At 40.6% G+C, this 22429-nt stretch overlaps 1 protein-coding gene and 1 pseudogene across 1 annotated transcript; both read right to left on the reverse strand.

The window, feature by feature from the left end:
* Positions 1-14980: 14980 nt before the first annotated feature.
* Positions 14981-15829, reverse strand: LOC129526567 (mucin-19-like; annotated as a pseudogene).
* A 2899-nt stretch (positions 15830-18728) lies between these two features.
* LOC129526551 (uncharacterized) lies at positions 18729-19531 on the reverse strand. Its single transcript, XM_055361156.2, has one exon. It carries the CDS (start codon positions 19529-19531, stop codon positions 18809-18811), a length of 723 nt encoding a protein of 240 aa, XP_055217131.2. The 3' UTR covers positions 18729-18808.
* Positions 19532-22429: the final 2898 nt, after the last annotated feature.

The following is a 22429-nucleotide window of genomic DNA, read 5'->3' on the forward strand; positions in this document are numbered from 1 at the left end:
CAAATCCCTGCAAAGGACATGAACTCATCATTTTTTATGGTTGCATAGTATTCCATGGTGTATATGTGCCACATTTTCTTAATCCAGTCTATCATTGTTGGACATTTGCGTTGGTTCCAAGTCTTTGCTATTGTGAATAGTGCTGCAATAAACATATGTGTGCATGTGACCTTATAGCAGCATGTTTTGTAGTCCTTTGGGTATATACCCAGTAATGGGATGGCTGGGTCAAATGGTATTTCTAGTTCTAGATCCCTGAGGAATCGCCACACTGACTTCCACAATGGTTGAACTAGTTTACAGTCCCACCAACAGTGTAAAAGTGTTCCTATTTCTCCACATCCTCTCCAGCACCTGTTGTTTCCTGGCTTTTTAATGATCATCATTCTAACAGGTGTGAGATGGTATCTCATTGTGGTTTTGATTTGCATTTCTCTGATGGCCAGTGTTGATGAGCATTTTTTCATGTGTCTTTTGGCTGCATAAATGTCTTCTTTTGAGAAGTGTCTGTTCACATCCTTCGCCCACTTTTTGATGGGGTTGTTTGGGTTTTCTTGTAAATTTATTTGAGTTCATTGTAGATTCTGGATATTAGCCCTTTGTCAGATGAGTAGATTGGAAAATTTTTCCCCCATTCTGTAGGTTGCCTGTTCACTCTGATGGTAGTTTATTTTGCTGTGCAGAAGCTCTTTAGTTTAATTAGAACCTATTTGTCAATTTTGGCTTTTGTTGTCATTGCTTTTGGTGTTTTACACATAAAGTCCGTGCCGATGCCTATGTCCTGAATGGTATTGCCTAGGTTTTCTACTATGGTTTTTATGGTTTTAGATCTAATATTTAAGTCTTTAATCCATCTTGAATTAATTTTTTTATAGGATGTAAGGAAGGGACCCAGTTTCAGCTTTCTACATGTGGCTAGCCAGTTTTCCCAACATCTTTTATTAAATAGGGAATACTTTCCCCATTGCTTGTTTTTGTCAGGTATGTCAAAGATCAGATAGTTGTAGATAAGCAGCATTATTTCTGAGGGCTCTGTTCTGTTCCATTGGTCTGTATCTCTGTTTTGGTACCAGTAACATGCTGTTTTGGTTACTGTAGCCTTGGAGTATAGTTTGAAGTCAGGTAACGTGATGCCTCCAGCTTTGTTCTTTTTGCTTAGGATTGACTTGGCGATGTGGGCCCTTTTTTGGTTCCATATGAACTTTAAAGTATTTTTTTCCCATTTCTGTGAAGAAAGTCATTGGTAGCTTGATAGGGATGGCATTGAATCTATCAATTACCTTGGGCAGTATGGCCATTTTCATGATATTGATTCTTCCTATCGATGAGCATGGAATATTCTTCCATTTGTTTGTATCCTCTTTTATTTCATTGAGCAGTGGTTTGTAGTTATCCTTGAAGAGGTCCTTCACACACCTTGTAAGTTGGATTCCTAGGTATTTTATTCTCTCTGAAGCAATTGTGAATGGGAATTCACTCATGATTTGGCTCTCTGTTTGACTGTTATTGGTGTATAAGAATGCTTGTGATTTTTGTACATTGATTTTGTATCCTGAGACTTTGCTGAAGTTGCTTATCAGCTTAAGGAGATTTTGGGCTGAGACCATGGGGTTTTCTAGATATACAATCATGTCATCTGCAAACAGGGACAATTTTACTTCTTCTTTCCCTAATTGAATACCCTTTATTATGACCACTATGAAGGAGTTTATGACCACTAAGTTTGTTCTTCAAGAAATGCTAGAAAGTCCTCTGAGATTAAAAAATGAGAGTACCAAAAAAGCCATACAATACTATAAAGCTCTGTTGTAAAGCAAATATATAGAGAAATATAGCATCCTGTATTATTGTGATGTTGGTAAGTAATTTTAATTCCCTTATAGAATTTGACACAAAATATACAAAAATATTTTACATATATGTTAAAGAATACATTATATAAAGAGGCCTAATTTGTAACATCAAGAACAACTTGTGTGTTGGGAAAGACAGTCACGTAAAAGACTGGAGTTTTTATATGCTACTGGAGATAAGATCAGATTAAACTAGATTGTTATAACTTTGAGACGTTTCATGTAATCTGTATAGTAATCACAAAGATAATACATGTAGAATGTATACAGAAGAAAAAGAAATAAAAACATATTAGTAAAAAAACTAATTAGACAAAAAGGAAGATAGCAAGAAATAAAAAAAAGAACTACAAAAGAAACACAATACAATTAACAAAACGGCAGTAGTAACTCCTTAACTGCAAATAATAACCTTATATGTAACAATGTTAAATTCTCCAATAACAGACACAAGGTCCCTGAAAAAATAAAAATATAAAATCAAATAAATTCCGTTTGTTTAAGGATAAACATGGACTGAAAGTGCAGAGACGGAAAATTATATTCTATATGGTAACCAAATCATCCTAAATAGCAACCAAAATAGAACAAAGTGGGTCACATTTACATTAGATGATTAGAATTTAAGCAAAAAACTGTCATAAAGACAAACAAGGACATTATATCATAAAAATAAATCTCCAAGAAGATATCATAATTAAAATATGCACATGTATCAGCAACTATTCCAAACACATAACACAAATAATGACAGAATTAAAAGGAGAAATAGGCTGAGTACCGTGGCTCACGCCTGCTTGTAATCCCTGCATCTTGGCGGGGGCTGAGGCAGGAGGATGGCTTGAGCCCAGGAGTTGAGAGTAACCTGGGCAAGATAGCAACAGTTCGTCTGTGTAAAAAACAAAATTATAAATAAAAATAAAGGGAGGAATAGAGATCACCACCAAAATGATAGGAGACTTTAATAATGGAGAGGACAACCTGGCAGACCAAAGGAAGACAGAGGATTGAGCAAGGAGTGATTCAACCAAATCCAACAGACTTTTAGAAAAGGTCTTCTCAACAATAGAATGCACATGCTCCTGGTGCGCACATGGAACATTCTTGAGACTATATCACAAATCGGACCACAAAGAAATCAATTCAAGAAAATTAAAATCATACGAAGTATCATTTACAACTAAAATGGAATGGAACTAGGAGTGAATATCAGAAGAAAAATTTAAAAATTTGCAAATACATAAAAATCAAGTAACAAACTCCTAAACAACATTATGGGTTAAAGAAGAAATCACAGTGAAAATTTCAACATAACTGGAGACAGCATAACAAAATAATTGAATGCATCTAAAGCTTGTATCCAATTGTAGTAGTAAATGTGTGCATTTAAAAAATCCATCTAAATCAACTAGTAAATGTAACCACACATCAGTAAAGAAAAAGAATTTCAGCAGTTAAAAATAAATAACAATTAAAAGCCATGGAAAAATCAATTAAAGTTTGGTTTTATTGAAAAGATTAAGAAAACCGACAAACAGATTAAAAGAAAAAAGAAGATACCTCAAATAATTAAATTCATAAATAAAAGAGGAGCTATTACTACTGATGCCACAAAAGTAGGAAAAGAAGAGATTATAAAAGTTTAATTCCAAGTATATGCCAAAAAATATGATAAGCTAAGAGAAACAGACAAATGTCTAGAAATATAGATTATACTAAAAATAAACCATAAAAAAATCTGAATAGGCATATAAGTAGTAACAACAACCTCCCGTCAAAAAGCCCAGGCCCGGATCACTTCATTAAATACATATTTTTTTTCAAAATGTTAAAGCAGGGTTAACACTAACCCTTCTTAAACTACTTCAGAAAAATGAAAAAGATAAAACAATTTCCAACTTATTTTATGAGCCCAGCATTAATACAACACCAAACCCCACAAAGACACTAAGGAGAAAAAGAAATACAACTACAAATCAATTTTCCTGTTGACTATTGATGTAAAAATTCTCCTCGGAACATTAGAACACCAAATTCAATAACATATTGCAAGGATTATACACCATGACGAAGAAGGAGTTATCTCTCCAATGAAAGTATTGTTCAACACGTGTAAATCAATCTATTTGTTTTTTTATTTTTTATTATACTTTAAGTTCTAGGATACATGTGGACAACATGCAGGTTTGTTACATAGGTTTACATGTGCCATGTTGTTTTGCTGCACCCATCAACTCATCATTTACATTAGATATTTCTCCTACTGCTATCACTCCTCTAGCCCTCCAGCCCCTGACAGGCCCCATTGTGTGATGTTACCTGCCTTGTGTCCAAGTGTTCTCATTGGTAAATTCCCACCTATGAGTGAGAACATGAGGTGTTTGGTTATCTATCCTTGTGATAGTTTGCTGAAAATGATGGTTTCTGGCTTCATCCAAGTCCCCGCAAAGGACAAAAACTCATCTTTTTTTATGGCTGCGTACTATTCCATGGTGTATATGTACTGCATTTTCTTAATCAGTTATATCATTGATGGACATTTGGGTTGGTTCCAAGTCTTTGCTATTGTGAATAGTACTGCAATAAACATACGTGTGCATGTGTCTTTATAGTGGCATGATTTATAATCCTTTGGGTATATGCCCAGTAATGGGATTGCTGGGTCAGATGGTATTTCTAGTTCTAGATCCTGGAGGAATGGCCACAGTGTCTTCCACAGTGGTGGAACTAATTTGCAATCCCACCAACAGTGTAAAAGCCTTCCTATTTTTCCACATCCTCTCCAGCATCTGTTGTTTCCTGACTTTCAAATAATCACCATTCTAACTGGCATGAGATTGTATCTCACTGTGGTTTTGATTTGCATTTCTCTGATGACCAGTGATGATGAGCATTTTCTCATGTGTCTGTTGGCTGCATAGATGTCTCCTTTTGAGAAGTGTCTGTCCATATCCTTTGCCCAATTTTTGATGGTGTTTTTTTCTTGTAAATTTGTTTAAGTTTTTTGTAGATTCTGGATATTAGCCCTTTGTCAGATGGATAGATTGCCAACAATTTTCTCCCATTCTGTAGGTTGTCTTTTCACGCTGTTGGTAGTTTCTCTTACTGTTTAGAAGCGCTTTAGTTTAATTAGATCTGATTTGTCTATTCTGGCTTTTGTTGCCATTGCTTTCGGTATTTTAGTCATGAAATATTTGTCCATGCCTATGACCTGAATGATGTAGCCTAGGATTTCTTCTAGGGTTTTTATGGTTTTAGGCATAACATTTAAGTCTTTAATCCCTGTTGAATTAATTTGTGTATAAGGTGTAAGGAAGGGATCCAGTTTCAGCTTTCTACCTATGGCTAGCCAGTTTTCCCAGCACCATTTATTAAATAGGGAATCCTTTCTCCATTGTTTCTTTTTGTCAGGTTTTTCAAAGATCAGATGGTTGTAGATGTGTGGTGTTATTTCTGAGGCCTCTGTTCTGTTCCATTGGTCTATAGATCTGTTTTGATATCAGTACCATGCTGGTTGGTTACTGTAGCCTTGTAGTATAGATTGAAGTCAGATAGTGTGATGCCTCCGACTTTGTTCTTTTTCCATAGATTGTCTTGGTGATATGGGCTCTTTTTTGGTTCCATATGAACTTTAAAGTAGTATTTTCTAATTCTGTAAGAAAGTCATTCGTAGCTTGATGGGGATGGCATTTAATCTGTAAATTTCCTAGAGCAGTATGACCATTTTCACAATATTGGTTATTCCTATCCATGAGCATGGAATGTTCTTCCATTTGTTTGTGTCCTCTTTTATTGCGTGGAGCAGTGATTTGTAGCTTTCCTTGAAGAGGTCCTTCACATTCCTTGTAAGATGTATTCCAAGGCATTTTATTCTCTTTGTAGCAATTGTCAATGGGAGCTCACTCACGATTTGTCTCTCTGTTTGTCTGTTATTGGTGTATAGAAATTCTTGTGATTTTTGCATATTGATTTCTTATCCTGAGACTTTGCTAAAGTTGCTTATCACCTTAAGGAGATTTTGGGCTGAGACGATGGGGTTTTCTAAATATACAATCATGTCATCTGCAAACAGAGATAATTTGACTTCCTAATTGAATACCTTTGTTTCTTTCTCTTGCCTGATTGCCCTGGCGAGGATTTCCAACACTATTTTGAATAGGAGAGGTGAGAGAGGGCATTCTTGTTTTGTGTCAGTTTTGAAAGGGAATGGTTCCAGTTTTACTGATTTAGTATGATATTGGCTGTGGGTTTGTCATAAATAGCTGTTATTATTTTGAGATACATTTCATCAATATGTAGTTTATTGAGAGTTTTTACAGGAAAGACTGTTGAATTTTGTCAAAGGCCTTTTCTATATCTATGGAGATAGTCATGTGGTTTTTGTCATTGATTCTGTTTATATGATGGATTACATTTATTAATTTGTGTATGTTGTACCAGCCTTGCATTGCAGGGATGAAGACTACTTGATCGTGGTGGATAATCTTTTTGATGTGCTGCTGGATTCAATTTGCCAGTATTTTATTGAGGATTTTCACATTGATGTTCATCAAGGATATTGGTCTAAAATTCTTTTTTTTTGTTTTGTCTCTGCCAGGGTTTGGTATCAGGATGATACTGGTCCCATAAAATGAATTAGGGAGGATTTCCTCTTTTTCTATTGATTGGAATAGTTTCAGAAGGAATGGTACCAGCTCCTTTTTGTACCTCTGGTAGGATTCAGCTGTGAATCCATCTGGTCCTGGATATTTTTTTGTTGGTATGCTATTAATTATTGCCTCAATTTTCAGAGCCTGTTATTGGTCTATTCAGAGATTCAACTTCTTCCTGGTTTAATCTTGGGAGGGTGTATGTGTCCAGGAATTTATCCATTTCTTCTAGATTTTCTAGTTTATTTGTGTAGAGGAGTTTATAGTATTCTCTGATGGTAGTTTGTATTTCTGTGGGATCAGTGATGATATACCATTTATCATTTTTTATTGTGTCTATTTGATTCCTCTCTTTTTTCTTCTTTATTAGTCTTGCTAGTGGTCTATCAATTTTGTTGATCTTTTCAAAAAATCAGCTACTAAATTCATTGATTTTTTAAGGGTTTTTTGTGTCTCTATCTCCTTTAGTTCTGCTCTGATCTTTCCTGCCTTTTGCTTGTTTTTGAATTTGTTTGCTCCTGTTTCTCTAGTTCTTTTAATTGTGATGTGGGGTTGTCGATTTTAGACCTTTCCTCCTTTCTCTTGTGGGCATTTAGTGCTATAAATTTCCTTCTGCATCCTGCTTAAATATGTCCCAGAGATTCTGGTGTTTTTTGTCTTTGTTCTCACTGGTTTCAAAGAACATCTTTATTTTTGCCTTCATTTCGTTATTTGCCCAGTAGCCATTCAGGAACAGGTTGTTCTGTTTCCATGTGTTTGTGCCATTTTGAGTGAGTTTCTTAATTCTAAGTTCTAATTTGATTGCACTGTGATCTGAGAGACAGTTTGTTGTGATGTCTGTTCTTTTAAATTTGATGAGGAGTGCTTACTTCCAATTACGTGATCAATTTTAGAATAAGTGTGATGTGGTGCTGAGAAGAATGTTTATTCTGGTGATATGGGGTGGAGAATTCTGTAAATTTCTATTAGGTCCACTTGGTGCAGAGCTGAGTTCAAGTCCTGTATATCCTTGTTAACCTTCTGTCTTGTTGATCCGTCTAATATTGACAGTGGAGTGTTGAAGTCTCCCATTATTATTGTGTGGGAGCCTAAGTCTGTTTGTAGGTATCTAAGGACTTACTTTATGAATCTGGGTGCTCCTGTATTGAGTGCATATATATTTAGGGTAGTTAGTGCTTCTTGCTGAATTGATCCTTTTACCATTATGTAATGGCCTTCTTTGTGTCTTGATCTTTGTTGGTTTAAATTCTGTTTTATCAGAGACTAGGATTGCAACCCCTGCTTTTTTTAAATTTTTTTTGCTTTCCATTTGCTTGGTAGATCTTCCTCCATCCCTTTATTTTGAGCCTATGTGTGTCTCTGCATGTGAGATGGGTCTCCTGAGTACAGCACACTGATGGGTCTTGACTCTTTATCCAATTTGACAGTCTATGTCTTTTTATTGAGTCATTTAGCCCATTTACATTTAAGGTCAATACTGTTATGTGTGAATTTGATCCTGTCATTGTTATGTTAGCTCACTGTGTTTCCTGTTAATTGATGCAGCTTCTTCATAGTATCGATGGTCTTTACAATTTGGCATATTTTTTGCAGTGGCTGGTACCGGTAGTTCCTTTCCATGCTTAGTGCTTCCTTCAGGAGCTCTTTTAAGGCAGGCCAGCTGGTCTCAAAATCTCTCAGCATTTGCTTGTCTGTAAAGGATTTTATTTCTCCCTCACTTATGAAGCTTAGTTTAGCTGGATATGAAATTCTGGGCTGAAAATTCTTATCTTTAAGAATGTTGAATATTGACCCCCACTCTCTTCTGGCTTCTAGGGTTTCTGCTGACAGATCTGCTGTTAGTCTGTTGGGTTTCCCTTGTGGGTAACCCGACCTTTCTCTCTGGCTGCCCTTAACATTTTTTCCTACATTTCAACCCTGGTGAATCTGACAATTAGTATCTTGGGGTTGCTCTTATCCAGAAGTATCTTTGTGGTGTTGTCTGTATTTCCTGAATTTGAATGCTGGCCTGCCTTGCTACATTGGGAAAATTCTCCTGAATAACATCCTAAGGAGTGTTTTCCAACTTCGTTCCATTCTCTCTGTCACATTTACGTACACCAAGCAAACATAGATTTGGTCTTTTCACATAGTCCCATTTTTTCTGGAGACTTTGTTCATTTCTTTTCACTCTTTTTACTCTAAACTTGTCTTCTCACTTTATTTTATTAATTTGATCTTCGATCACTGATATCCTTTCTTCCACTGGATTGAATCAACTATTGAAGCTTGTGCATGTGTCACAAAGTTCTCATGCCATGGTTATCAGCTCCATAAGTTCATTTAAGGTATTCTCTATACTGTTTATTCTAGTTAGCCATTGTCTGACCTTTTTTCAAGGTTTTTAGCTTCGTTGCGATGTGTTTGAACATGCTCTTTTAGCTTGGAGAAGTTTGTTATTACCAGCCTTCTGAAGCCTCCTTCTGTCAACTCGTCAAAGTCACTCTCCCTCCAGCTTTGTTCCATTGCTGGTGAGGAGCTGCAATCCTTTGGAAGAAAAGAGGTGCCCTGGTTTTTGGGATTTTCAGCTTTTCTGCTCTGGTTTCTTCCCATCTTTGTGGTTTTGTCTACCTTTGGTATCTGATGTTGGTAACCTACAGATGCGGTTTTGGTGTGGATGTCCTTTTTGTTTATGTTGATGCTATTCCTTTCTGTTTGTTAGTTTTCCTTCTAACAGTCAGGTCCCTCAGCTGCAGGTCTGTTGGAGTTTGCTGGAGGTCCACTCCAGACCCTGTTTGCCTGGGTATCAACAGAGAAGGCTGCAGAACAGCAAATATTGCTGCTTGATCCTTCCCTGGAAGCTTCGTTGAAGAGGGTCTCCCACCTGTATGAGGTGTCTGTTGGCCCTTACTATGAGGTGTCTCCCAGTTAGGCTACACGGGGTTCAGGGACCCACTTGAGGAGACAGTATGTCCATTCTCAGAGCACAAACACCATGCCAGGAGAACCACTGCTCTCTTCAGAGCTGTCAGATGGGAGGTTTAAGTCTGCAGAAGTTTCTGCTGCCTTTTATTCAGCTATGCCCTACCCACAGAGGTGGAGTTTATAAAGGCAGTAGGCCTTGCTGAGCTGTGAGTGGCTCTACCCTGTTCAAGCTTCCTGGCCACTTTGTTTACCTTCTCAAACCTCAAAAATTGTGGATTCACCTCCATCTGCTCAGCTGCAGCATGAAGGTTAATCTCAGACTGCTGCACTGGCAGTAAGCAAGGCTCTATGGGTGTGGGACCCAATGAATCAGGCACAGGAGAGAATCTCCTGGTCTGCCAGTTGCTAAGACTGTGCGAAAAGTGCAGTATTTGGGCAAGAGTGTCCTGTTTTTTCAGGTACAGTCTGTCATGCCTTCCCTTGGCTAGGAAAGGAAAATCCCTCAACTCCTTGCACTTCCTGGGTGAGTTGATGCCTTGCCCTGCTTCATCTCACCCTCCATGGGATGAACTCACTGTCCAATCAGTCCCAATGAGATGAATCATGTAGCTCAGTTGGAAATGCAGAAATCACCCATCTTGCATTGATCACACTGGGAGCTGTAGACCAGAGCTCTTCCTATTTGGCTATATTGGAATGAGAGTTTAAATCAATCAATTTAATATATCATATTAACAGAGTAAAAGATATAAACCACACAATCATCTCAAATAATGCAGAAAAGTCAACTGACAGTATTAATCATCTTTTCAAGGTTAAAAAAACTCAATAAACTAGAAATAAAAGGAAACTAACATAGCAAAAGATATGTAAATAACTCATCACCAACTGGGTTCAACAGCTCATGCCTATAGTCCCAGCAGTTTGGGTGGCTGAGGTGGGTGGATGATTTTAGGTCAGGAGTTCCAGACCAGCCTCACCAACATGGTGAATCCCTGTCTCTACAAAAAATATTAACATTAGCTTGACGTTGTGGTGTGTGCCTGTAGTCCCAGCTACCAGGGAGGCTGAAGCATGAGAATAGCTTGAACTCGGGAGGTGGAGGTTGCAGTGAGCCCAGATCATGCCACTGCACTCCAGCCTGGTTGACAGCGCAAGATCCTATCTCAGAAAAACAAAAACAACAACAAAAACAAAACAAAAAACAATCATCACGAATATTATACTGAATTCTGAAGTGTGGAAAGTTTATCCTCTAAGATTAATAATAAGGCAAGATATTCACTGTTGCCACATCTATTCAAAAATAGCAGTGAAAGTCCTGGCAAAACAACTAGGCAATGAAAAAAAGAAAAGATCCACATTCTAAAGGAAGAAGTAAAATTACCTGTTACTTATGATATGATGTTATATACAAAAAAATCCTATACACTGAAAACAATTCCTGTTAGAACTAATAGTTGCATTTAGCAAAATTGCAGAATACAAAATTAAGTGTATTTCTCTTCATTACACGGTACAATCCAAGTTTTTAAAATTCCACTGAAAATAGCATTAAGAAGAATATACTTTGGAATAAACAAGCAAAGAGATGTAAGACTAGTATACTAGAAGTTACAAGATGTTGCTGAAGAAAAGTCACAAACAATGGGGAAGATATTCTATATTTATAGATTAGACAATTGAAAAGATATCCCATATTCATAAATTAGAAAACAATATTCTTAAGTCTATACTAATGAAATCAACAACAGATTAAATGCAATAGCTATATAAATCATAACAATATTTACTTGCAGAAATACAAAATTCTAAAACATATGAAATCTCAAGATTGAAAATAGCCAATTAAACTTGTAAAATAATGTCAATTGTGGAGCCCTCACAATTTTTAAATCAAAAACTAATTGCAGTGCTGTTGAACTCTTTTCAAATGTGGTATTTTGAGGCCAGGTTCTATGGCTTACACCTGTAACCTCAGCACTTTGTGAGGCTCAGGTAGGAGGATTGCTTGAACCCAGGAGTTCAAACCACACTGGACATCCTCGTGAGAACATCCATCGTTAAAAAAAATTAAAATTAAAATTAACCTGGCAATGTGACATGAACCTGTAGTCTCAGCTATTCCAGAGGCTGAAGTGAGAGGATTCTTTAAGCCTGGGAGAGCAAGGCTGCAGTGAGCCATGGTCGCACCAGTGCACCCCAGCCTGGATGACAGAGAACCTGTCTCAAAAAGTAAAAAGGAGAAATTCTAAAAAGAAATGTATTAAATCAAGACGTGTAGACATAGAAAATAATAGAGACCCCTCTCTCCACAAAACCTTGTATATATGGTCAAAATGATCTTCAACAAGGGTGCAAAGGCCAAACTATGGAGAGGGAATAATAGCCCCCTTTAACACAAAAACGGTATGAAGATTTGCTATCAACATGTAAAATATAGAAGTCAGAATTGTAGTTTATACTATATATTTTTTAAAACTCAAAATGTGTAAGTCTGAAAGCCTTACACAAAAATATAAGGGAAAAATATCCAAAATTATGCCATGGAAGTTGGCAATGGGTTCTTGACTGCCAGCGGCCCCACATCCCTGGAGCATCCATCCGCTCACCGCTGCCTGGTGCTGGGTCCTTCCACACCTGTCACACTGCTTTGTGCGGAGCTCTGAGGGGCACGAGCCAGGATACCAGGCCGAGCAAAGGGCACAGGCCGGGCGTTCTCCGGCTATTCGAGGGCAGGCTGTCCCCATGACAGCCTCAGGTGCAGGAGGGAGGACGGCCTGATTCGAGTCTGCGGAAGGAGGAAGAAGCTCGTTTCCTGAGCCAGCAGGGACACAGAGGCGGATGCGGGACACAGGGACACAGGGGTGGATGCCATAAAAATATATGGCATATATTTTGAAACATGGCCGCAATTTGAATAATTAGAGTGTTATGCTGAAACTGCACCAAAATTTATCATTCCAGTGACTACAGGGAATTTTTAATAGTTGTTATTTTTATAATAAAATTAAACTTTAATGAAATAACTGACTTTCAAACTTCAGCAAGAGGACAAATATTCAGCCAGAGGTATCAGTTCCCGGTTTCTGCTTCGGGTCCTCTCTGGTCTCCCACAGCCCCTCCTGCATCACCCAGGTCTAAGGGGCCACCTGGCCTGGCCTGTGTTCCCTCGTCCCTCCCCTTCCCCACCCAGATCCTGCAGCGCCTTTCTGGGGCAGGGGCGGCGAACCGTCCAGAGCGGGAGGCTCCTTCGCCCAGGGCAGCACGGCTCCGCCCCTCTCCACACCTGCCCAGCCCCTGGCAAAGGAGTCACCTAGGCCTGGCCCGCTGCCCGCTCCCCAATGCCTGCCCTGTGCCTGCAACGGCGATGCTGCCAACAAGAGGTGCCAGAGACAGCGGCGCAACCCGCCCAGAGAGCAGGGTTCCACTCACCTGGGAGCGGGGGCACGTCCCTTCCAGTAGGCGATGGAGTTAAGATTGTTTCCTTATTTATTTTACTTAAAACTGGTAGAATGTCACTATTATATGAAGCACCCATGACTCTCTCAGTAAATTTGAGCAAACGTTTATTAGTTTTTGTCAGTTTAACTAGTTCTTTTTTGTCTATTAAGGTGAAATTTAACTTCTATCTGAAATCAGTAAGATACAGAAAGATTTTAATGACAAGCGAATATTTTTTTCTCAGGAGGAACTGAATTATGAATTGAATGAATGAATTCTGAATTAAATGAATGAATTCATTAGCAAGGTAGAGAGGACACTAACCAATCGGTAGTTTTAATCAATCTGTATTCCCTCCCCCCTCCCTCTTTGTTTTTTGTTTGTTTGTTTGTTTTTGAGACAGAGTTTTGCTCCGTCGCCCAGGCTGGAGTGATGTGGCGCGATCTTGGCTCACTACAACACCCGCCCCCCGGGTTCAAGCGACTCTCCGCCTCAGACCCCCGAGTAGCTGGGATTACAGGCGCCAGCCACCACGCCCAGTTAATTTTTGTGTTTTCATTAGAGGCGGGGTTTCACCACGTTGGCCAGGCTGGTCTCAAACTCCTGACCTCGGGTGATCCGCTCACCTTGGCTTCTCAAAGTGTTGGGATTATAGGTGTGAGCCACCAGTCCCAGACCCTCCCACCTCTCTGTATTATGACCATGTGTCCCCAGCATTTAGCTCCCACTTATGAAAGAGAACATGTGCTTTTGCATTAGTTTGCTGGAAACAATGCATCCATGTTGCTTCAAATGGCATAATTTTGAGTTTTTTCTGGCTGTATAGTATTCCATGAGTCTTTATCCAGACCACCACTGATGGATGTCTGGATTAAGCCTATGTCTTTGTGATTGTGAATACTGCTGTGATAAAAATATAGCTACATGTGTCTTTTTGATAGGATATTTATTTTCTTTCGGGTATATACCCAGTAATGGGGTTACTGGATTGAATGGTAGATCAACTCTCAGTTCTTTAAGAAATCCCCAACCCGCTTTCCACAGTGGCTGAACTAATTTACATTCCTTCAGAAAGTGTATAAGTGTTCTCTATTCTCTAAATCTTCACCGATACGTGTTTTTCTTTTGACTTTTCAAAAAAGTCCATTCTGACCAGTATGAAATGGTATTTCATTTCGGTTTTGATTTGCATTTCTCTAATAAATAATGATGATGAGCACTTTTACATATGTTTGTTGGGTGCTTGTGTGTATGTCTTCTTTTGAAAAGTGTCCGTTCGTGTCCTGTTGCCCACTTTTTAATGGAGTTACTTGCTGCTTGCTTGTTGATTTGTTTAAGTTCCTTATAGGTTCTGCATAATAGACCTCTGTTAGATGCGTAGTTTGTGAATATTTTCTTTCATTCTGTGGGTTATCTCTTTACTACCTTGATAGTTTCTCTTGTTGTGCAAAAGATTTTCAGTTTAATTAAATCCCACTCATCATTTTTTGTTTTAGTTGCAATTGCTTTTGAGGACTTAGCCATAAATTATTTGCCAAGGCCGTTATCAAGAAAAGTATTTCCTAGGTTTTTTCTAGGCATTTTATAGCTTGAGGTTTTTCATTTAACTCTTTAATCCATCTTAAGCTAATTTTTGTATTTGGTGAAATATGGGGGTCTAGTTTTATTCTTCTGCATATGACTAGCCAGTTATCCACGCATTATTTATTAAATAAAGTCTTTTTCCCATTGCTTACTTTTGTCAACTTTGTTAAAGATGTGATGGTTGCAGGCATGTGGCCTTAGTTTCTAGTACTCTAGTCTGTTCCATTGGTCTATGTGTCTGTTTTTCTACCAGTACCATGTTGTTTTGATTACCATAGTCTTGTAGTATAGTTTGAAGTCATGTAATATGATGTCTCTAGCCTATGTCTCTAGCCTTAGTATTGCTTTGGCTTGGCTATTCAGACTCCTTTTAGGTTCCATATAAATTTTAGATGTTTTCTATTTTGTGCAAAATGACATTAGTAGTTTGATAGGAAAAGCACTGAATCTGTAAATCGCTTTGAGCAGTATACTCATCTGCATGCAGATGATACTCCAGTGTATGTTCTGTGGTTGATGAGTGAAGTGTATTGTAATTCCAAATGGTCAAGCCAGACCCTGCCCCCACCCGGCTCCTCCTCTGCCAGAGCTGGACACCTCTACCCAGGGGGCCTCTAGAGCCACTGGGGATGGGGCTGAGGGCCGCTTCCCGCCCCCATGCAGCTGCTGCAGGGCAAATCACCTGGCTTGGCCGCAGCCACAGGGACATCTGGCCCTGCTTCCGAGATGTGGGGAGTGCGGGCAGGCTCAGGAGTTGCCTGGAGGCTGCTGCCTGCACACAGAAGGCGGCTGCAGCTTGGGAGCCCAGGCAGGCTGGAGGTGCATGGCCTGGTCGGCCTCGGGATCGCCAGCGCGCCCAGTCTGAGGGCCCCCAGGCCGTGCCTCCCACCCACTGCTCCACCTGAGAGCGATCGGGGCCGCTGTCATGGGCACTCGGCAGTCACCCCGTGTGGGGTTGAGCGGCGGGTTCTCAGTTCTCGCCCCTGTGCAGCCGCCACCGCCAGGCAGAATGCCTGGCTTGGCCACAGCCACAGGGACACCTGGCCCTGGTTCTGCGAGACTGGGAGCGCAAGCGGGCTCAGGGGTTGCCAGGTAGCTGCTGCCTGCACACAGAGGGCGACTGCAGCTTGTGCTCCCAGGCGGCGGAGCATGGTCTGGGTGGCCTCTGGAATGCGTGCGCGCCAGGACTGAGGGCCTCCCTGGTGGTGCCACCTGCCCCAGTCTTCCTCTGCTGGAGCCTGGAGCAGCTGGAATGGCCACTCTGCAGTCACAGGGGATAGAGTTAAGTTTTCTTATCCCACACATGCACACAAAAACGTAACTATTCTGTGAGGTAATTAACATGTTCATTGACTTCGTTTTGGTAATCATTTCAGAATGTGCATATAAACGCATCACATGTACAATTTTTTATTTCTCTATTACACTTCAGTAAAGCTGAAATAATTAAACAGGATTGAAAGGATAAACCCACAGTTCTATAGTCACAGTTGGACACTTCAATACCTCATTTTAATTAATGGATAGAAAAACCAGACAGAAGCTTCATGAGAAATACAAGAGTTAAACAACAGTATAAGCCACTGAGAGCTAATATGCATATACAGGACAGTCCATCCAACAACAGCAGAATATACATTCCTTTCAAGTGTATATGGAAGTTCTCTAGGATGGGCCATATCTTCGTCCACAAAATATGTCCTAATCATTTTTAAAAGTTTGACATCATACAAAATATAATTTACACCCACAATGGAAGAAACAACAGATAAATAATTGAAAACTGGAAAATTCACGAAAATGTGGAAATTAAACAATACAGTCTTCAACTACCAGTGAGTGAAAAAAATAAATCACAAGCAAAATTATAAAATATCTTGAGATAAATTAAAATAAAAACAAAACATACCAAAACTTACTGAATGCAGTGAAAGTAGAGTTCAAAGGAAAATGTATGGATATAAACAACTACATTTAAGAAAAATCTCAAATCAACATCCTCACTCTATACCTAACGGCAGTGGAAGAAGACAAAAGAAGACTAAATCCAAAGCTAGCAGTATGAAAGAAATAATAGAGAGTATAATTAGAGCATAAATCAATAAAATAGAAGTTTGGAGAGCAGTAGAATGAATAAACATAGATTATTTGAATGATCAAGCCTTTCACTATATTGACTGAGCAAAAGATGGAAGACTAATTATTAAAATAATAAATGAAAGCAGAGCCATTACTACCAACTTTACAGAAATACAAAAGGATTACAGGAGTATACTGTGAACAACTGTCTAACAACAAATTAGCTGCCCTGGATGAAATGGACGAAAGACACAAACTACCAAAGTGGCTCAAGAAGAAAGAGAAAATCTGAATAGACCTATAACCTAGGAGATTGAATTAGTAATCGAAAGTGATTAACAAAGAAACATTTATGACCAAATAGCTGCATTAACTGGTGAGTCAACCTAACATTTAAAGAAGAATTAATACCATTTCTTCTCAAACTCTTCTGACATAATATATGAAGAAGGAATACTTGCTAATTCATTTTTTGATAACAGCATTATCCTTATACCAAAGCCAAAGAGAGCACAAAAAAGAGAACTACAGCACAATATCCCTTATGAATATATAAGCAAAAATCTCAGCAAAATACTAGCAATACTAGCAAAATACTAGCAGCAATACTGTATAATCAAAGGATTGTAAACTATCACCCTGTGAGATTTATCCCCAAAATTCAAGGGTGGCTCAACATATAAAAAATCAATCAGTGTAATATACTCTAACAGTAAAATGAATAAGCTCGTGATTATTTCAATTGATGCAGAGAAAACATTGATGAAATACAACACCCTTCTATAATAAAAATACTCAATAAACTAGGCATAGAAGAGATTTTCTGCAACATGACAATAGGATGTACAAAAACCCAACAGTTAATATCATGATCAATGATGAAACACTGAAAGCTGTTTTCCTAACATCTAGAACAAGACAAGCATGGTGCATTTGCCACTTGTATTCAACATAGCACTGGCAATTTTAGCCAGAGCAATTAGGCAAGACAAAGAAATAAAAGGCATCTAAATTAGAAATAAAAAACAGAAGTAAAATTGTATCTACACATGATCTTATGTGTATAAAGCTCCAAATAAAACACAAAACCGATTATAACTAATAAAAGAGGCAGGATGCAAAACAAACATAGGCAAATGAGCTATATTTCTATATAGTTGTAAAGAACTATGAAAACATTTTAAAAATTCCATTTATAATAGCATCAAAGAATAAGTTATTCAGGCATAAATCTAACCATGGTGGTATACACAAAACTTTGCTGAAAAAAACGAAAGAGAGTGGAAATAACTGGAAAGACATTCTGTGTTCACGGGTTGTAAGACAATATTGTTAAAATGACAATACCATCTAAAGTAATCTACAGATTCAATGCAATACCATCAAAATCCCAAAGGCATTTCTATAGAAAGAAAGAAACTCATTCTACAATTCATACAAAAATTCAAAGGATCTGACAGACAAAACAGTCTTGAAAAAGAATATTAGAAAACTCACATTTTTCAGTTTCACAGCCTACTACAAATCTACAGTAATCAAGAGAGTGTGGTACTGGCATAAGACTAATAGACTTTTAGACCAATACAATAGAACAGATTTGAGATCCTACAAATTAGTGCTCACATATATAGTCAATGACTGTTCAACAAGCTGTCCAAGTCTAGTCAAGGGAGGAAAGAACAGTCTTCAACAGCTGGATGTCAGTGCACAAGAAAGAAGTTAGACCCCTACCTTGCTGTATACACGAAAATTAATTCTAAATTAATAAAAGACTTAAATGTAAGGACTAAAGTATGTAACTCTTAGAAGAAAACACAAGGTAAACCTTTATGACCTTTGAGTTTTAAGTGTATTTTGAAATATGACAGAAAAGCACAGATAACAAAAGAAAATACACGTAAATTAGATTTAATCAAAATAAAAAACCTTTATGCATCAAAGGATACTATCAAGGGAGTTAAAAGACAACCCATAGTATGTGAGAAAATATGTATCTGATAAAATCAAAGTGTGTATCTGATAAAAGCTTAATATCCCACAACTCAACATCAGAATTTCTAACATCCCAATTAAAAAATAGGCAAAGGACTTGAATAGACATTTCTCCGAAGAAGATACACAAATGTCTAAGACGGACAAGAAAAGATGCTAAACACCGTTATTCATTAATAAAATGCAAGACAAAACCCAAATGAGATGCCACTTTGCATCCACTAGTAAGGCTTTCATAACAACGACACAGAAAATCAATGTTGCTAAGGAGGTGGAGAAATTGGAGCCCTCATGAACTGGCTGCTAGGAATAGAAAATGATGCACTTGCCGTGGCAAACAATTTGGTGGTTCCTCACAGAATCACACAGAGAAACAGGAGCTGCTGGCTTCCGGGTTTTCCTGGGCTGGCGCGGTACGTCCCGGAATCGCGGGCGCGCATCCCTTCCCACCTGAGGGCCTGCCTGGCCGTGACTCCCGCCCCTCTTCTCCTCGGAAGAGAGGTCGGGGCCCCTCCAGGGGCCGTCTGCAGCCACTGGGGATGGGGCTGACGGTCGGTTCCTGCCCCGGTGCATCCGCCGCCGGTCAGACCGCCTGGCTTGGCCGCAGCCACGGCGACATCCAGGCCCGGGTCTGCGAGGCTGGGCGCGCCAGCCAGCTTGGGAGTTGCCTGGCGCCTGTAGCTGGGCGCCCAGGTGGTGGAGCATGGCCTGGGCGGCCTGTGGATCGCGAGTGCCCCTGGCCTGAGACCCCGCCAGACCCTGCCCCCGCCTGGCTCCTCCTCTGCCAGAGCTCGACACCTCTAGCCAAGGGCCCTCTGCAGCCATGGGGGATAGGGCTGAGGGCTGGTTCCCGCCCCCGTGCAGCTGCTGCAGGGCAGACCGCCTGGCTTGGCCGCAGCCACAGGGACATCTGGCCCTCGTTCCAAGATGTGGGAAGTGAGGGTGGACTCGGGAGTTGCCTGGAGGTTGCTGCCTGCACAAAGAAGGCGGCTGCAGCTTGGGTGCCGAGGCGGGCTGGAGGTGCATGGCCTGGTCGGCCTCGGGATTGCCAGCGCGCCCAGCCTAAGGGCCCCCAGGCTGTGCCTCCCGCCCAGTCCTCCACCTGAAGGAGATCGGGGCTGTTGGTATGGGCCCTCAGCAGTCACCCCGTGTGGGGTTGAGCGGCGGGTTCTCAGTTCTCGCCCCTGTGCAGCCGCCACCGGTCAGAATGCCTGGCTTGGCCGCAGCCACTGGGACACCTGGCCCCGGTTCTGCGATGCTGGCAGCGCGAGCAGGCTCGGGGGTTGCCAGGCAGCTGCTGCCTGCACACACAGGGCGACTGCAGCTTGGGCGCCCAGTCGGCGAAGCATGGTCTGAGTGGCCGCTGGAATGCGTGCGCTCGAGGCCTGAGGGACGCGCTGTTGGTGCCACCTGCCCCGCTCTGCACCTCTCCGCACCTGCGCCAGCGCCGGCGCCCTGCGCCCCCTCCACGCCTGCGCAGGCGCTCTGCGCCTCTCTGCCTTTGCAAAGGGCGCTCTGCCTTTGCGAGGGCGGAGCTGCCTTCTCCTCAGCACAGACCGGAAGAGCATCGCGAGGGCGGAGCTGAGTTCTCCTCTGCACAGACTCGGGCGGGCGGGCCGGGGGCACTTCGAGGGCAGAGCTGCGTTCTGCTCAGCACACACCCGGGGGACACCGCGAAGGCAGAGCAGCGTTCTCCTCAGCACAGACCTTGGGGGCACTGCCTCGCTTTGGGACAACTCGGGGCCGCATCAACGGTGAATAAAATCCTTCCTGTTTGCAGCCCTGAATAATCAGGGTTAGAGACCAGTTAGAAGGGTTCAGTGTGGAAAACGGGAAACCAAAAGCCCCTCTGAATCCTGCCCACCGAGGTTCTCCCCAGCCAAGGTGAGGCGGCCGCAGTGCGAGATCCACACTGGAGCCTCGGAAGACAAATGCGGCATTCCTAATGCAGACATGACACCCAAAGTATGACACCCCCATTGCTCATGTAACAAGCACCTGTAATGCTAATGCACTGCCTCAATACAAAAATACTAATATAAGATCCGCAATCCCCTCGCTGCCATGCAGTCCAAAGACAGCGATCATAATAATCAACATTGACATAGTCAATACAAACATAGTAATGAACCTAGGGTTAAGGTTGGTGTTAGGGTTAGGGGTTAAGTTTAGGGTTAGGGGTTGGAGATAGGGACTGGGGTCAGAGTTAGGGGTTAGGAGTCAACGTTTAGAGTTAGGGTTTAAGAGATGTTAGGGGTTAGGGATTGGGGGTTAGGGTTGGGTTAGGGTGAGGGTTGGGGTTAGGGGTTAGGGTTAGGGATAGAGGTTAGGGTTTGGGTCAGGGGTTAGGGGTCAGGGTCAGGGGTCAGGGTCAGGGGTCCCACTCTGCGATTTGTCTATTTACTCTGCTGACTGTTCCCTTTGTCATGCAAAAGCTCTTTAGTTTAATTAAGTCCCAGCTATTTATCTTTGTTTTTATTGCATTTGCATTTGGGTTCTTGGTCATGAAATCCTTGCCTATGCCAATGTCTAGAAGGGTTTATCCAGTGTTATCTTCTAGAATTTTTACAGTTCAGGAATTAGGTTTAAGTTCTTAATCCATCTTGGGTAGATTTTTGTATAAGGTGGGAGATGAGAATCCAGTTTTATTCCCCTACATGTGGCTCGCCAATTATCCCAATGTCATGTGTTGAAAAGGGTGTCCTTTCCCCACTTTATGTTTTTGTTTGCTTTGTCGAAGATCAGTTGGCTGTAAGTATTTGGGTTAATTTCTGGGTTCTCTCTTCTGTTCCATTGGTCTATGTGCCTATTTTTAAACCAGTACCATGCTGTTTTGGTAACTATGGCCTTATTGTACAGTTTGAAATCAAGTAGTGTGATGCCTCCAGGTTTGTTCTTTTTGCTTAGCCTTGGTTTGGCTACATGGCACTCTTTGGGTTCCATACTAATTTTAGAATTGTTTTTGTAATTCTGTGAGGGATGATGGTGGTATTCAGATGGGGATTGCATTGAATTCATAGATTGCCTTTAACAGAATGGTAATTTTCACAATATTGGTTCTACCTATCCATGAGCATGGGGATGTGTTTCCATTTGTTTGTGTCATCTATGATTTCTTTTCTTTCTTGTTTTTTTTTTTTTTCAGAGGTAGTTTCGCTCTTGTCGCTGAGGTGGGAGTGCAATGGTGTGATCTCGGCTCACTACAACTTCTGCCTCCCGGGTTCAAGCGATTCTCCTGCCTCAGTTTCCCAAGTAGCTGGGATTATAGGCATGCTCCAACGTGCTTGGCTCCATCTATGATTTCTTTCAGCAGTGTTTTGTAATTTTCATTGTAGAGGTCGTTTGATTACTTTGCTAGGTATATTCCTAAGTTTTGTTTGCTTGTTTTTGTTTGTTTGTTGCAGCTATAGTAAAAGGGGTTGAGTTCTTGATGTGATTCTCAGCTTGGTAGCTGTTGATGTATAGAAGAGCTACTGATTTGTGTACATTAATCTCGTATCTGGAAACTTTGCTGAATTCTTTTATCAGTTCTAGGAGCTTTCTAGAGGAGTCCGTAGGGTTTTCAAGGTGAAAGATCATATCGTCAGCAACCAGTAACAGTTTGACTTCCTCTTTACCAATTTGGATTTCCTCTATTTCCTTCTTTTGTCTGATTGCTCTGGCTAGGACTTCCAATACTATGTTGAAGAGGAGTGGTGAGAGTAGGCTCTTCGTCTTGTTCCAATTCTCAAAGGGAATGCTTTCACCTTTTCCCCATTCAGTATTATGTTGGCTGTGGGTCTGTCATAGATGGCTTTTATTACATTAAGGTATGTCCCTTGTATGCCTATTTTGCTGAGAGCTTTAATCATAAAGCAATGCTAGATTTTGTCCAATGCTTTTTCTGCATCTGTTGATAAAATCATGTGAGCTATTTTTTAATTC

Source organism: Gorilla gorilla, chromosome 15 (assembly GCF_029281585.2).
Source record: "Gorilla gorilla gorilla isolate KB3781 chromosome 15, NHGRI_mGorGor1-v2.1_pri, whole genome shotgun sequence".
Classification (NCBI taxonomy): Eukaryota; Metazoa; Chordata; class Mammalia; order Primates; family Hominidae; genus Gorilla; species Gorilla gorilla.